At 56.2% G+C, this 13543-nt stretch overlaps 1 protein-coding gene across 1 annotated transcript in view; it reads left to right on the forward strand.

Moving 5' to 3' along the window:
* Window positions 1-487: 487 nt before the first annotated feature.
* AJAP1 (adherens junctions associated protein 1) overlaps window positions 488-13543 on the forward strand; it is a 56494-nt gene continuing 43438 nt past the window's right edge. Inside the window, exons 1-2 of the mRNA XM_042953285.1 lie at window positions 488-648; window positions 1498-2312. Of these exons, the coding sequence (XP_042809219.1) occupies window positions 488-648; window positions 1498-2312 (976 nt within the window). The remainder of the gene's footprint in view (window positions 649-1497; window positions 2313-13543) is intronic.

Raw genomic sequence — 13543 nt, forward strand, 5'->3', positions numbered from 1 at the left:
GCGGACCCCACACTGGCCGCACACGTGCACACACGCACACGTACGTGACAGATGGGTACACAGACACCCCCATAGACTCACACTCGTGCACACCTGCTGACACACTCACACCCCCAGGTATATCCGGGCCCCACATCAGCCCTCACACACACCGATATGGCGTCCTGAGGCACACTCCGTGCACACTCACATGCACACGTGACTCACTCACACACGGCCTCCTGCTCACTCACTCATTTATTCCCTTTTAAAGTCACACAAACCCTCATGGAGAAAAACCGTGAGCTGTTTCTTCTACGGGGCTGGTCTTGAGCAGCTTTTCCTGCTGGCGGCTTAGCACACCGGACGCCCTCACCGCCCCCGCCCACAGCGGTCACTCAACTTCTGGAGCCGTGTCAGAGTTTGCACGTGAGGCTGGCGACAAGTACTGACTTTGAATGGCGCCTGTGCCTGGCCCTCAATTGTCTGAGCCGGTGGGGGAGGGGGCATGGGCCCGGGGCCCCCAGACCCTCCGTGTGCCTGTCGCTGTGCTCTGGGTGCTCACCTGACGCCCGTGCCCCCACCTGGCTTCACCGTCCCCGCAACCCCGTCCGCCATCCCCGGTGGCGTGGGGTGTGCCCTTCCCACAGCCTTCCTGGCGCTCAGGGGGTGGGCGCTGGGGTTTCAAAGGGTCCCTGTGCTGAAGATAAATAGGGGAAGCCGAGATGTCACCAGAATGGCACTTGGGCCGAGTTGGTGCATCGATAAACTTCCAGCTTATCCACAGCAGATCTCATTTTTTCTGAACCGAATCCAGAAATAAGTTTTCCCAGCGTACAGCCTCCGAGACCACAGGCTGCTTTAAGACACGCACATTTGCCTGCGATGGGGGGGGGGGGGGGCCGGGGTCGCGGACCACGGTGCCGGTTAGGGGCTCAGTAGATGCTGGGCCTCCGTGCCCCCTGTGAACTCCCGTGAGCCCCCCTGGCTCATCCCCACCACGAGCGCCCCTGTCCCCAGGCCTCAGGAGGGGCAGGATGTGTGCTCAGAGACACCTGCCCCGGGCCTGTAACCTGCGTGACCCGAGGGGCAGACCGAGCCCCCAGCGCTGCCATTCTCCTACCTCGCGCCCCTCGGTGTCTCCGTTTTAATCTGGGCAAAAACCAAGTGGGGAACGGGCGGTCTTTGAGGTCATCTTGCCAGCTGAGCTGGGGGTTTTGAGCCTCCCTTTCTTTGCGCGGTCGCGGCCGGCCTGCCGCGTGGGCTGCACGCTCCCGGGTAGACAGGTGCGGTGCAGGCGGGGCAGCCGAATCCCGGGAGCAGGCGCGTGGCGGCCGAGCCTCTAAGATGCCGCTCGAGAGATGGCCCTTGAGCAGGGCTGCGGAGTCCCCGGACGGAGCGTTTGGGTTTCCCTCTTGCGGTTAGGGTCAGCGCTCTTTCCCCATCGTGGTGGGGGCGGAGGGACGGCCGGCAGAGCCCCGAGCCCCCTGCTGACACTGCTCTCTCTTTTCCACGCAGTTCCATGTGCATCCGCTGGCCGGGCTGCTCCATAGGAAGCCATGCGTGGATACTTATAGCCATGTTTCAGCTCGCCATGGATCTGCCCTCGTGTGAGTCCCTGGGCCCGGGCCCCGACTTCCGGCTGCTGCCCCGGCCACCGCAGCGGCCGCCCCGGCTGTGGAGTTTGAAGAGCGGACAGGCGGCACGCATCTCCGTGCCCGTGTGGAGCCCGCGCCCGGCCCGCGTGGAGCGCAGCCACGGCCAGATGCCCAGCCCGCGCGCCAAACGGGCGCACAGACCCAGGGACCAGGTGGCCGCCCTGGTGCCCAGAGGCGGGCTCGCCAAGCCCCCGGCCGCGGCCGGATCCAGCCCTTCCCTCGGCTCCTCCTCCGCCGCGGCCCCGTCGCCCACGGCGGGTGGCGCGGCCGGCACGGACCAGCAGGCCCTCCTGCGGAGGGGGAAAAGGCACGTGCAGGGGGCCGGCTTCAACGGCTTTGACTTCCGGGGCAGCAGGCCCACCACCGAGACGGAGTTCATCGCCTGGGGACCCACGGGGGAGGAGGAGGCCCCGGAGTCCAACACATTTCCAGGCCTTTACGGCCCCACCACGGCTTCCATCTCACAGACACGGAAGACGACCGTGGCCATCGCCACCACCGCCGCCACGGCCACCACGGCCACCTCCATGACGCTGCAGACTAAGGGGGCCACCGAGCCCCCGGGCCCGAGGAATAGGATCCCGGCTGGGGCTAGCACAACGGAGCCTTCCACCAGTCCCAGCAAAGACAATGGCGAAGACGTCAAGCCCCCAAGAATTCTGGGGGAGACCTCAGGTACAGCCACCTCTTTTCTGGTTGGGGCTCGGTCCGGGGTGGGTAGGGAGGAGGGCACCCCGGGGGTGTGGCTTCCGAGGGATGCCCACCTCGGCCTGGGTGACACGACTTGGCGGGACTCCCCATCTCTGAGCGGCAGAACCGAAAACAATGGCAGCGTTGACAGTCAGGTGGCAGCCTTGGGGACGGAGGGGGCATGCGTGTCCGTGGACTTGTGTGTCCTGCAAAGAAGGGTTGTCCTGTAGCCACGCTGTTCCGGCTGGTCGAAGGGGGACGGTAGAGGGTCTCTCCTTAGTGGTGGCCCCGAAGGGGACGTTGTGCCTTCCTTGCCTGTGTTAAGGGCATCCAAACCCTGCCAGGCACAGAGCCACATCTTCCCCAATGGCAGAGGACCTGACTTCCGGGCCAGCCTGGGGGTGAGATGCGGGCACACTTGCTGATGGGATCGGGGACGTTTGGAGTCTTCAAAAACCCTCAAGGGTGCAGCCCTGTGGAGGGGTGGCTGCGAGACTGGCCCGGAGTTAGGGACCACTTTAAACAGCAGAAGAGATTGAGGTCAGGTGTAAGGAAGGTCTTCCTGCGGTATCCGCTGAGGTCCTGCACACTGATTCGGGTTGGGGAGCATCTTTTCCCTGGAGACGGCTTAGCAGGTGTCTGGGGGATGGGGGTCAGGAGGCACGGCTCTGGTTCTCCTGCCTCCGTTTACCCTCAGTGCATATGGACGGTTACCATTTCTTGGCCTTCAAGTATCTACCGCAGCGTGGTTTTGTTTTTCGTTCTCCTCCTGTGCCTCCTCTTCCAGTTGCTTCTAAAGGCGTAGCCCTTGAGAACCTCCCAGGCCACAGCTTGTCCACAGGGTCAGACATGCACTCAGCTTCCTGGCCCGCTGAGGGAGAGTGCAGAGTCCGGGACCCTGTGTTCCTACCTGCCTCCAGCTCCCTCTGCCTCTGTGGGGGCCACGGCCCCACACCCACCGGGACCAGGGTGTTCACAGGTCAGATCTGCCCACACACCTCCTGGGCCAACGGTGGTACTTTTTGGTTCATAAAACAGGATGCAAACTGCAGGGTGTCAGCACGAAGGGGTGAGGGTGATGTGGCCTCCTCCAGGCCCCCGTTTCTTTGCCTCTCCACATCCTAAGTGCTTGGGCTCCGCAGGCCCCACGCAAGCACTCTCAGGACCCAGGGGGCAGAAGGGTATCGCTCCTCGGGGTCCGTCGGCAGCATTGGTGGTTTTCTTGTAGCTCTGGCCTTGGTCGGGAGTTGCACAGGTTTTCACGGAGTGGGTGGCTTTTGTTCCCTGACCTACTTCCTGCCTTCACCTGGTCGAGAGAACTGCAAGTTTTATTCTGAGCAATTCTTTCCTAGAGAGCAACATATCTATGAAAGCAGGAGACCCATCTCCGTCTCAAAGCCAGGGGCCGGGGCCGGGCCCCGGGGACGCAGGCTGTGGGCTCAGAGCACTGCGGGACAAGGTCTGCAGGCTGTCACAGGCCATCTCCTGGGCTGCCTTTGCCCAGTCACTACAGACATGCAGCCCGCAGTTCGTCATGTCTGTGCTGGGTGCCCAAAAGCGGTTTACAAAGCATTTGTTTTTACCTCAGTAGATTCACAAGCCATCCTCATAACAGAAGGCGGTGCTGCCTGCGTTTACTTACGTCACTTACCGCAGAGGCACGGCTGAGAACACGTGTTGCCATTGATTCCAAATTACATTTGTTACCACTAAAAGTTAAATGCTCGGGACAGCATCAGAAGGCTCACCAAATTAATTCACAGTACACTGGATGTTACTAATCCAAATCGACAGATGCTTATCTTGGAAAAGATTTATGGTTCTTCATAATATAATCTGGTGCTAGATTAATTTGTTTAGCAAAACAGATTTCAAGGGAGGGGGAATATGTGTGTTTGCTTTTAGTGCAGAGAAATGTGAATTCTGGGAAGTGATGCAGGATGCTGAGAAGGGGTGCCAGCGGCCTCAGCATCCCGGCCAAACAAGGCAAGACAGGAAGTGCTGAGGTGATGCCTCGAACTGGGTGTGTTATGGTCCAGCTGGTCCTGTGTAAGTGGCCCAAGGCCAGGCACGGAGAGCCCAGGCGGGAACCCTGTGAATCCCCTTGTCCTGGCAGGCACCAGATGTGGGCCTGGGCTCCTGACTCTTTGTGGAACATGACAGCTGCTCGCGCTTCTCAGGAAGAATTCAGGCTGCAAGGGTGGTCTTGGGGGTCCCAGAGCTGTGGCCCGGGAGACTGTGCGTGCCGGGCACAATTAGCGATATGTGCGTCCAGACCTCAGATCGCCCATGAATCTGGGGTTTGCTGCATGGAGCTGTGTGACCGTGGGGGAAGTTCTCGTCTCTCTTGGCAGCATTTTCTTCACCAGGAAAATTGAAGTTTAGAAACATCTCTTCCAAATGATTGTCATGAGATTCAGTGCGTCAACACCAAGCACAAACTCAGAACCCTGCCCACACTCCAGGTGTTTCTATACCCAGCAAGAGTACCTCCAAGGAGAAGCTGGCAAGTGTCAAGGGCAAACAGGCTGCCAGGGACATGGGGATCTTCTCATCTCAGACACTCCCAGCTCTGCCCACTCACTGCTGAGGGTATCGCAATGGGGAGAATTAAGGTTTGGAGAAGCGATGTGAAGAATTTGTCAGGTCAGTTCCGTTGGCCCAAGGGGCGTCTTTGGAATCAGGTTTGGGGGAGTTGTGAGTTTTTCTTTTTGCTTCTGTAGAGAGATGTTTAGAAAGGGAAAGTTACATTTGCCTGCCTATCCAGAATATAGATATCGGTGGGCATAGAACAGCAGATGGCTGGAGATTTGGGGCACTCTGAAATCCCTCAGGAGCTAACATTACATAGAATGGCATCGTCAAACAGTCCCTCTCCCGGGATCACCCTGTAAGTGAAGAGAGTGGGAAGCCTCTCCTAGGTTTAGCATAGGGAGTAAGAGCGTCTGCCTTCAAATTCCTGGCTTCATCTCCAGTTAGCTGTGTGAACTTGGGCAACTTGCTTATCTTCTCTGTACCTCAGTGGGAGTTATAGAATTAGCCATCTTATAATGTTATAAAGGTTAAGTGAGATAGTGTATGCCAGGTGGTCAGTACTTGGCATATGGTAGTTGCTCATTACATGTATGTTGCTGTTATATGATGGTGATAATGATGGTGGTGATGGTGATGATGGTGATGATGGTGATGATGATGATGATGATGATGGTCATGGTGTTGATGGTCCTAGTGGTGGTGATGATGGTGATGATAATGATGATGATGGTGGTAATGATGGTGATGACGATGATGATGATGGTGGTGTTGGTGATGATGATAGTGGTGATGATGGTGATGATGATGGTCATGGTGGTGGTGATGATGGTGGTGGTGGTGGTGATGGTGGTGATGTTGGTGATGATGGTGGTCATGGTGATGGTGGTGATGGTAGTGGTGATGGTGATGATGGTGATGATGATGGTCATGGTGGTGGTGATGATGACGATGGTGGTGGTGATGATGGTGATGATGGTGGTGGTGATGATGATGATGATGATGGTCATGGTGGTGGTGATGATGGTGGTGGTGATGGTGGTGATGTTGGTGATGATGGTGGTCATGGTGGTGGTGATGATGGTGGTGGTGGTGATGGTGGTGGTGATGGTGATGGTGATGATGGTGATGATGATGGTCATGGTGGTGGTGATGATGACGATGGTGGTGGTGATGATGGTGATGATGGTGGTGGTGATGATGGTGGTGGTGGTGGTGATGGTGGTGATGGTGGTGATGATGGTGGTGATTATGTTGATGATGGTCATGGTGGTGGTGAGGATGGTGGTTGTGATGGTGGTGGTGGTAATGATGATGGTCATGGTGACGATGGTCATGGTGGTGGTGACGGTGGTGGTGGTGATATTGGTGATGTTGGTAATGATGGTGATGATGGTGATGATAATGATGATGGTGGTAATGATGGTGATGATGATGATGGTGGTGATGATGGTGATGATGGTGATGATGATGATGATGATGATGTCATGGTGATGATGGTCATGGTGATGATGGTTATAGTGGTGGTGATGGTGGTGGTGGTGATGGTGGTGATGTTGGTGATATTGGTGATGATGGTGATGATGATGGTCATGGTGATGTTGGTGATGATGATGATGGTGGTGATGATGGTGATAATGATGGTGGTGATGATGATGATGATGGTCATGGTGATGATGCTCATGGTGGTGGTGATGGTGGTGATGTTGGTGATGTTGGTGATAATGGTGATGATGGTGATGATGGTGATGATGATGATGGTCCTAGTGGTGGTGATGATGGTGATGATGATGATGGTGGTAATGATGGTGATGATGATGATGATGATGGTGGTGATGATGGTGATGATGATGGTGGTGGTGGTGATGATGGTGATGATGATGATGATGATGGTCATGGTGATGATGGTTATAGTGGTGGTGATGGTGGTGGTGGTGCTGTTGGTGATGTTGGTGATATTGGTGATGATGGTGATGATGATGGTCATGGTGATGATGATCATGGTGATGGTGATGTTGGTGATGATGATGGTGGTGGTGATGATGGTGATAATGATGGTGGTGATGATGATGATGATGGTCATGGTGATGATGCTCATGGTTGTGGTGATGATGGTGGTGATGATGGTGGTGGCAGTGGTGGTGGTAGTGATAATGATGGTGGTGATAATGATGATGATGATGATTCTGATGATGGTAGTGCTGGTTATGATGGTGGTGATGGTGGTGGTAATAATGATAGTGGTGGTGCTGGTGATGCTGATGATGCTCATGCTTATGGTGATGGTGGTCATGATGATGATGGTGGTGGTGATGGTGGTGATGGTGACAGTGATGGGAATCATGATTGCTATCCTTGTGACGATTTGCTATCACCAGTTTGCTGCAACATTTACTGCTCCATTCTGGGGTCATTTGATGAGGTCATTAGATGAGGTCCCACATCCTCATCCCTGACCTTGGTGCTCTTTGCAGAGGCATAGATGGCACTAGCTAGGAACTGCTTGGGATGGAAAATCACCTGGCTCAGGTTCACCGAGGCATTCAGCTTCAGCCTCACATGGTGCTGGCAGAGGGTGAGTGTCAGATGGGGCAGAAGTTCACTTGAGGTCAACAGAGGAGGGATCCCCACGGCGAAGTGCCATCTTCCTGAGACAGCTCTCTTGCTGGTCATGTTCTGAGTCCAGAATCACCAAGTCTCCTGCGAGAAAAACACGAAGCCATTTCCTGGGCTTTAATCTTACAACTCGTAAAGGGAGTTGTGGGGAATTCAAGCCACCTGATTTTGGTTATTGCACTTGCCCACTGTGGGTCTCCTGGGCTGTGGGTGCTTGGCATCCAGCTAGTACTCTGAGTTCCTGGACCTGATGTTGCTAGACCTTCCTGCTGGCACCCGGACCTGAGATTTTCCAGCCTGCTCAGATATATCCAGTGCTTCCCCAGTGCCCATGTTCATAGCTCTTGAAGGTGCATCACCCAGGAGGGGCCAACAAGCCCAGTAAGGTCTCCATTGTCATTTAAGATCTGTGTCCATTTGGGGGCGCCTGGGTGGCTTGGTCGGTTAAGCGTCCGACTTCAGCTCAGGTCATGATCTCACGGTCCGTGAGTTCGAGCCCCGCGTCGGGCTCTGTGCTGACAGCTCAGAGCCTGGAGCCTGTTTCAGATTCTGTGTCTCCCTCTCTCTCTGCTCCTCACCTGTTCATGCTCTGTCTCTCTCTGTCTCAAAAATAAATAAACGTTAAAAAAAAAATTTTTTTTAAAAAAAATAAAAAAAGATCTGTGTCCATTTGGATCAATCACGTATTTGTGACAGCCAGCAGCTCAAGGACGAGATGGCTCAGGTGTCATGGCAGCTCTGCCTGGTAATTTTTACGTTGGAATTCACTCATGCGTTTGTGGGGATGATTTCCAAGTTGCTTTGTCCTTGTCACCAGGGGCCTTTGGTGTCCTTTAGGTGTGTCTGACTGTAAGCACAAGGGACCAGCTGGTGTCACCTTCCCTCACACTGATGGTCAGCTGACCTGGACAGCAGAGCAAGTGTCATGCTGGGAAATACCTTCTAAATACCTGGATGGATGTGGAAGGGAGTCGTGAGCCGCTGTGGTGGGAGAGACGTGCTCCTCTCCTTCTGTTTAAAGCAATGATGGTGGTTTAAATGCTGAGCCCCTTTTAATTAACTTGCTGGGTGTTTGCTACCAGGGAAGTGAATCCGTCCTTAATTTAAAGATATTTGAAGCAAATGACTCATGAACTTCAAAAGTTTTGAGCGGCTTAATTGGGATAAGAGCATCCACGAACGAATGAGCGCCTGGAGCTCGCTGAACACCCCACACCCTGCAACGCGCGAGGCTGGGCTTCAGGGTCTGACGCGGGCTTTGGAGTGGATGCACCGTGGTTTTGCGGGGCCACCTGTTGTGGCCCAGGTAGGACCGCGTGTGTCTGCCAATGGCTCTCTGTGCCCGTCCAGCCTCCCTGAGCACGCCTCTGCTTTGGCTGAGCAAAGCTGTGTTCGCACCGTGTGGATAACTGACCTCCGGCTCATTGAGGCAAGCCTCGGGATCTTCTGGAGGTGACTCTATCACCGGCTTCCTCTCCTTTCCCTGTCATGCTCCATCTGACTGCATTCAGGGCTTCCTCTGCTTCTGTGTTTCCCCCAGAGCCTCCTCCTCCTCCCTGGAACAAGTTAGGGGTCAGGAAGCCTCTTGAGCTCTTGGGGGACTGCGGTGCCTGCCCCGGTGCCCTTTCTCTGCGGGAGCTGCCGCGTTCAACTGCCCAGGGCCGGCTTCCTCCTCCTGGCCCCCGAGAGCTACAGGAAGAGGCCTGAGCTGACACCCCTGCACCTGGACACCGGTCTCCCCTAAGGGTGGTGGGTGGGATGCTGGCTACTCAGGTCCTGGGGGGCTGCAGGTGACACCCCCATGCAGGACGTGTCTTCCTTCTATCAGGCACTTCGCTAAACACTGGAGTGATAACAGACCCGTTTGATATACGGTGGATTGAATTTATGGTTTTCATCCACTCACAGGGGAATGATTCTAAGCGTAGAGATTAAATATTAGACAGAACATTATTTTTAGAATTATTTGACGATGTGGAGAGGACCGGTTTTGGAATTTCTGGCTTCTGATCTGCCGCGCAGGGAACTGTCAGCTCCGTACTTGGTTGATATGAAATACTGCTCTTCGGGGCGGGGGGAGGCGCGAGGGGATAGAAAGCCTGGTCCCTTGCTGTCTTTTCAAGGAGTTTAAAATCTATTTGGGAAAGTCAGACAGGGAAGGACACAAGCTTGCACAAGAGAGAAATGACAGCGAAGGACAGGAGCGGAGACGTTAGAAAGCCCTGGCTTAGACAATTGCAGTTAGTCTGGAAACCCAGTGAAGGAGGAGGGGGCCGGTCCTGGTGGCAAGGGCCCCCGCTGGGTTTCCTGGAGAGTGAATGAGGCTGGTCCTGACTGACCCGGAATGCATGCCTGGGCAGGACACCAGGAAGGGCAGGTTACGACGCAGAGCACGGGCTGGAGACCAGAGCTCCTGGAAGCCCAGAGGCCTGCATGGCAGAGGCAGCCCAGCAGGTGACCTGTAACTCAGTCTTTTCACATCTGGATGGGACACTGGACGATAAAATGCTTGAGGGCTGACTTCCAGCTCTGAAGGGCCATAAGAACGTTCGAAGCCCTGTGTTCCTTCTGCCCACAGCTAGGAAAATGGTCTTGACACGCTCTGCCCGCCCCACCCCCCCCCCACCTCCCCTCCCCGCCGCCCTTGTGTCATCAGCTAAGGGAAAAGGCTGGCGAGCTCCAGGCAATGAGCCCAGCAGTTCCCATGCGTGGCAAGCGCTGGGGTCGGCGGGGCGGGGGCGGCCAGGATTTCCCAGCTGCCAGTTGGGAGGGTGGGAAGCCACCTTTCCCTGAGTGGGAGAAGTCACCCAGCCCACCCAGGAGTGGAGGGGTGTCCGACTTGAAAAGCCCCACGTGCGCAAACTTGCTGGGAGAAGCACGGCTCTCACCCTTGCAGCAGGTGAGCTCCAGTGTGCCCCAGAGGTCATTGCCTGGTTCTGGAGGCTCAGCCAAGGTCATGGGCAGACGCGTGGTGGACATGCCATATGGTCAGACGAGAAGACAGGCCTCTGGTCTTGGCTTTCAGTGTGGTTCAGTGAACCTTGGCCTTAGAGTCTGTTGCTAGGAGGTGATGATCAGCAATAATAGAGGATTAAGTTTCCTTTCCAGAACTTTCCGTCAGTAGCAGGGATGCCCAGTCTGTTTCGAAAGGGGAAGTGGGGTGTCTGCCGAGGTGACTGTGCGTGGGACGTGTAGGGGGTGAGGCTGGTGCTCAGGGGAGAAGCCCTGCCTTGACCCAGGCCTGACCCAGACCCCAGCTGTCCACCATCACTGGCCATGCCCTGTGACCTCGGGGGGTGCTGGCTCCCACCTCGAAAGGTCCTTCTGAGATGTGACTGAGTTCAGCCACGTGGAAAGCTGGGACCCCGGGCATGCACAGGCCCCTTGGTCTGGGGCTGCGTGGGGGGCTGCGTTGTGCTGGGGAAGAACCACTCCTACTGTCTCCTTCAGCATCCCCCGAAGGGGAAGGTTTGGGACCTGCAGGTTCCTGGCCAGTTCATGACCTGTCTCTGTCCCAGAAGGATTTAGGCAGTTGGACCCACCAGGGAAACCATCAGCAGAACCCAGGTCAGCAGCCTCCACGTGTGGCTTGTGGGGGCACCGTGTCCGGGGTCCCGGCCTAGGGGAGGGCTGGCTGCTGGGGCGCCAGTCAGCACGTCCTTTGCCAGGGGCCGGCTGGCTTCTCTGCAGTGTCCCCTGCACACGTGCCTGTAATGGAGCCTGTTGCCAGACTTGTGCTTCGTTCTCCGTGTTCTCCAAACTGCTCTCGGGAGGCACTGGGGCTGACGCTCAGGGAGGGGAGCCGGGGCCCTTTCCGTGCTGCCGAGGGCCTCACCTCAGCACACAGCTCTGCTGCCTGAAGCCTCAGGGCGTCCTGAGTGGGGGCCTGAGTCCAAGAGGAAGCTGACTGCCTTATCCACTCCCAAGTTCTTGGCCCATATATGAGGTGCCGTGATGAAGGAACCTTCTAGAAGTTCCAGGGAGGCCTGCCCATCAGCAGAGCCCATGCCACGTGGGTGGAAATATCAGATGCCCCCACTGTGTGGTCTCCCATTCTGGACAGTCTGGCAGCTCGGGCCCCAGCCAGGACTCCATGGATGTGTCTTGGGGCCGAAGGCAGGGCCTCTGAGATCCACGCCTGGGTCCCCTTCCCTGTTCCCACCTCTGACAGCAGGGGAAAATCAGCATCGTCTGTGGAGTGGGGCAGAAAGGCTGGCACTCTAGAGCCAACTCCCCGCCCTTCCGGACCGAGGGCCCCAGTTTACAAAGCATGTTGGTAATGCTCCTTTTTGCTCACTTTCAGGGCACCTTTTCAGAGAAAGTATAAGCTCCTGAAACTGAGGGTCCTCTAAACTCAGGTAATGCCTTCACAGAGACATAGAGGATATATGAAGTGATATATGATAATGCTGGTCTGTGCACGTCTTCATGGTGAGGGAGTCAGAGGCTGACCCCGCACCCCCATGTGGCATCACCAGGAACTTGAGGGCCAGTCAAGCTAAGACAGGTATGTCATCTGGGCACAGGGGGCAGGTGACTTTTCGAAACGGTGAGCGCTCCCGGCAACATTTGGAACAAAAAAAAAATAACACAGCCTTCTTTTGATGTCCATGGTGGTTGTGTTCTTGGAAACTTCGGTGCTTATTAAAACTGTGCAGAAAATACTCTGGGTCTGCACATGGAACAGAAGGAGGCTTTCTGGGCTCAGAGCATTTATAGCAGGAGTGAACAGAAGGACGTTCGGAGTTCCACGGAACAGCACCGGCCGTGGGTGAGCACGTCTGTCCCGTACACGCAAGGCAGGTAGCGTCCTGGCCCCACGCAACTAATGTCAGCCACTGTGACAACCGAGAGTGCCCCCCACATTCCTAGGTGCTGCCCCCCCCAAGAATCTCTGTTTTCATCCCACCCCTGGAGACGGGTGGCCGTGCCCTCACCTGCACCTGCACGCCGTGCACGAAAGGACCAGCTTGTGTCTGCCTGTGAGCGTCCTGGGGCCGAGGCAGCGAATTGACACAAGGTGGGAGTTTGAAACAATGGACACTTGATCCCTCACAATCTAGAGGGCAGAGGCTGGCGGGGGCTGCATCGCTCCTGCCTCTTCCAGCTGGTGGCGGCTGCGGTGCTCCCCTCCAGCCTCTGCCTCTGTCTCCATACGGCATCTTCCCTCTGTGTCTGTGTCTCTCCTCTTATGAAGACACCAGCCGTTGGATCAGGGCCCACACCCTGAGCATCCAGGATGGTCTCATCTTGAGATCCTTGATGTCATTGCATCTGCAAAGTTCTTTTTTCCAAATCAGGCCGCATTCACAAGCTCTGGGGGTTAGGACGTGGACGTATATGTTCCATGGGGTACCTGCAATCCAGGAGGGGCTGGGGGTCGGCCGTGCCATGGGGTTTCCTCCAGAAGCTGGGAGAACTGCAGACCCCCCAACTGTCCCCAGTCCTGGTGCTGCTAGAGAAGGTGGAGGGCGGGTCTGGGGAGGCCAGTGACCCAACCCTCACCCCCACTCCCCTTCACGAGGCTGGGGCTGCTCAGAGGCCCTGGGAGCCACTGGGGCTTGGAGAAAACGGAACCTCCATTTGTATAAAAAGCTTTGTATGAATTGAGCTTGACAAACAGTTCAGAGATCAAAGTGCCTGACCTCTGGTTGGCCTTGGACCCTGAAAGTCCATCCATCATTCACTCACTCATCCATCTGAGATGTTCCGAGCACCTACTATGTGGCAGGCACTGCGGTTACACGAGAAGACAACTCACAGCCCCTGTCCCCTCTGGGGGCAGCAGACAGATGGACGCTCACGTGGAGACATAGGAACCACTTCAGGTGCCCGTGTGCACGGGGAGGGTACCTGCAGGGCATGGCAGGGAGCTGATGCTTTAGTGGAGACCAGATGGTGGGAGGAGGAGGTGGGAGGGAAAAGGAGGGTGGTGGCCAGGAACTGAGGTGGACCGAGTGTGGCAAATACTGGGGGGCTGGGGCGTGGGGCCACGTGGCCGGGGGCAGGGGAGGTAGAGGTTGGGCAGCGGCACGGTCTTCATGTGCTTGGAGGCCATTGTGGGGGTG

Source organism: Panthera leo, chromosome C1 (genome assembly GCF_018350215.1).
Source record: "Panthera leo isolate Ple1 chromosome C1, P.leo_Ple1_pat1.1, whole genome shotgun sequence".
Taxonomy (NCBI): Eukaryota; Metazoa; Chordata; class Mammalia; order Carnivora; family Felidae; genus Panthera; species Panthera leo.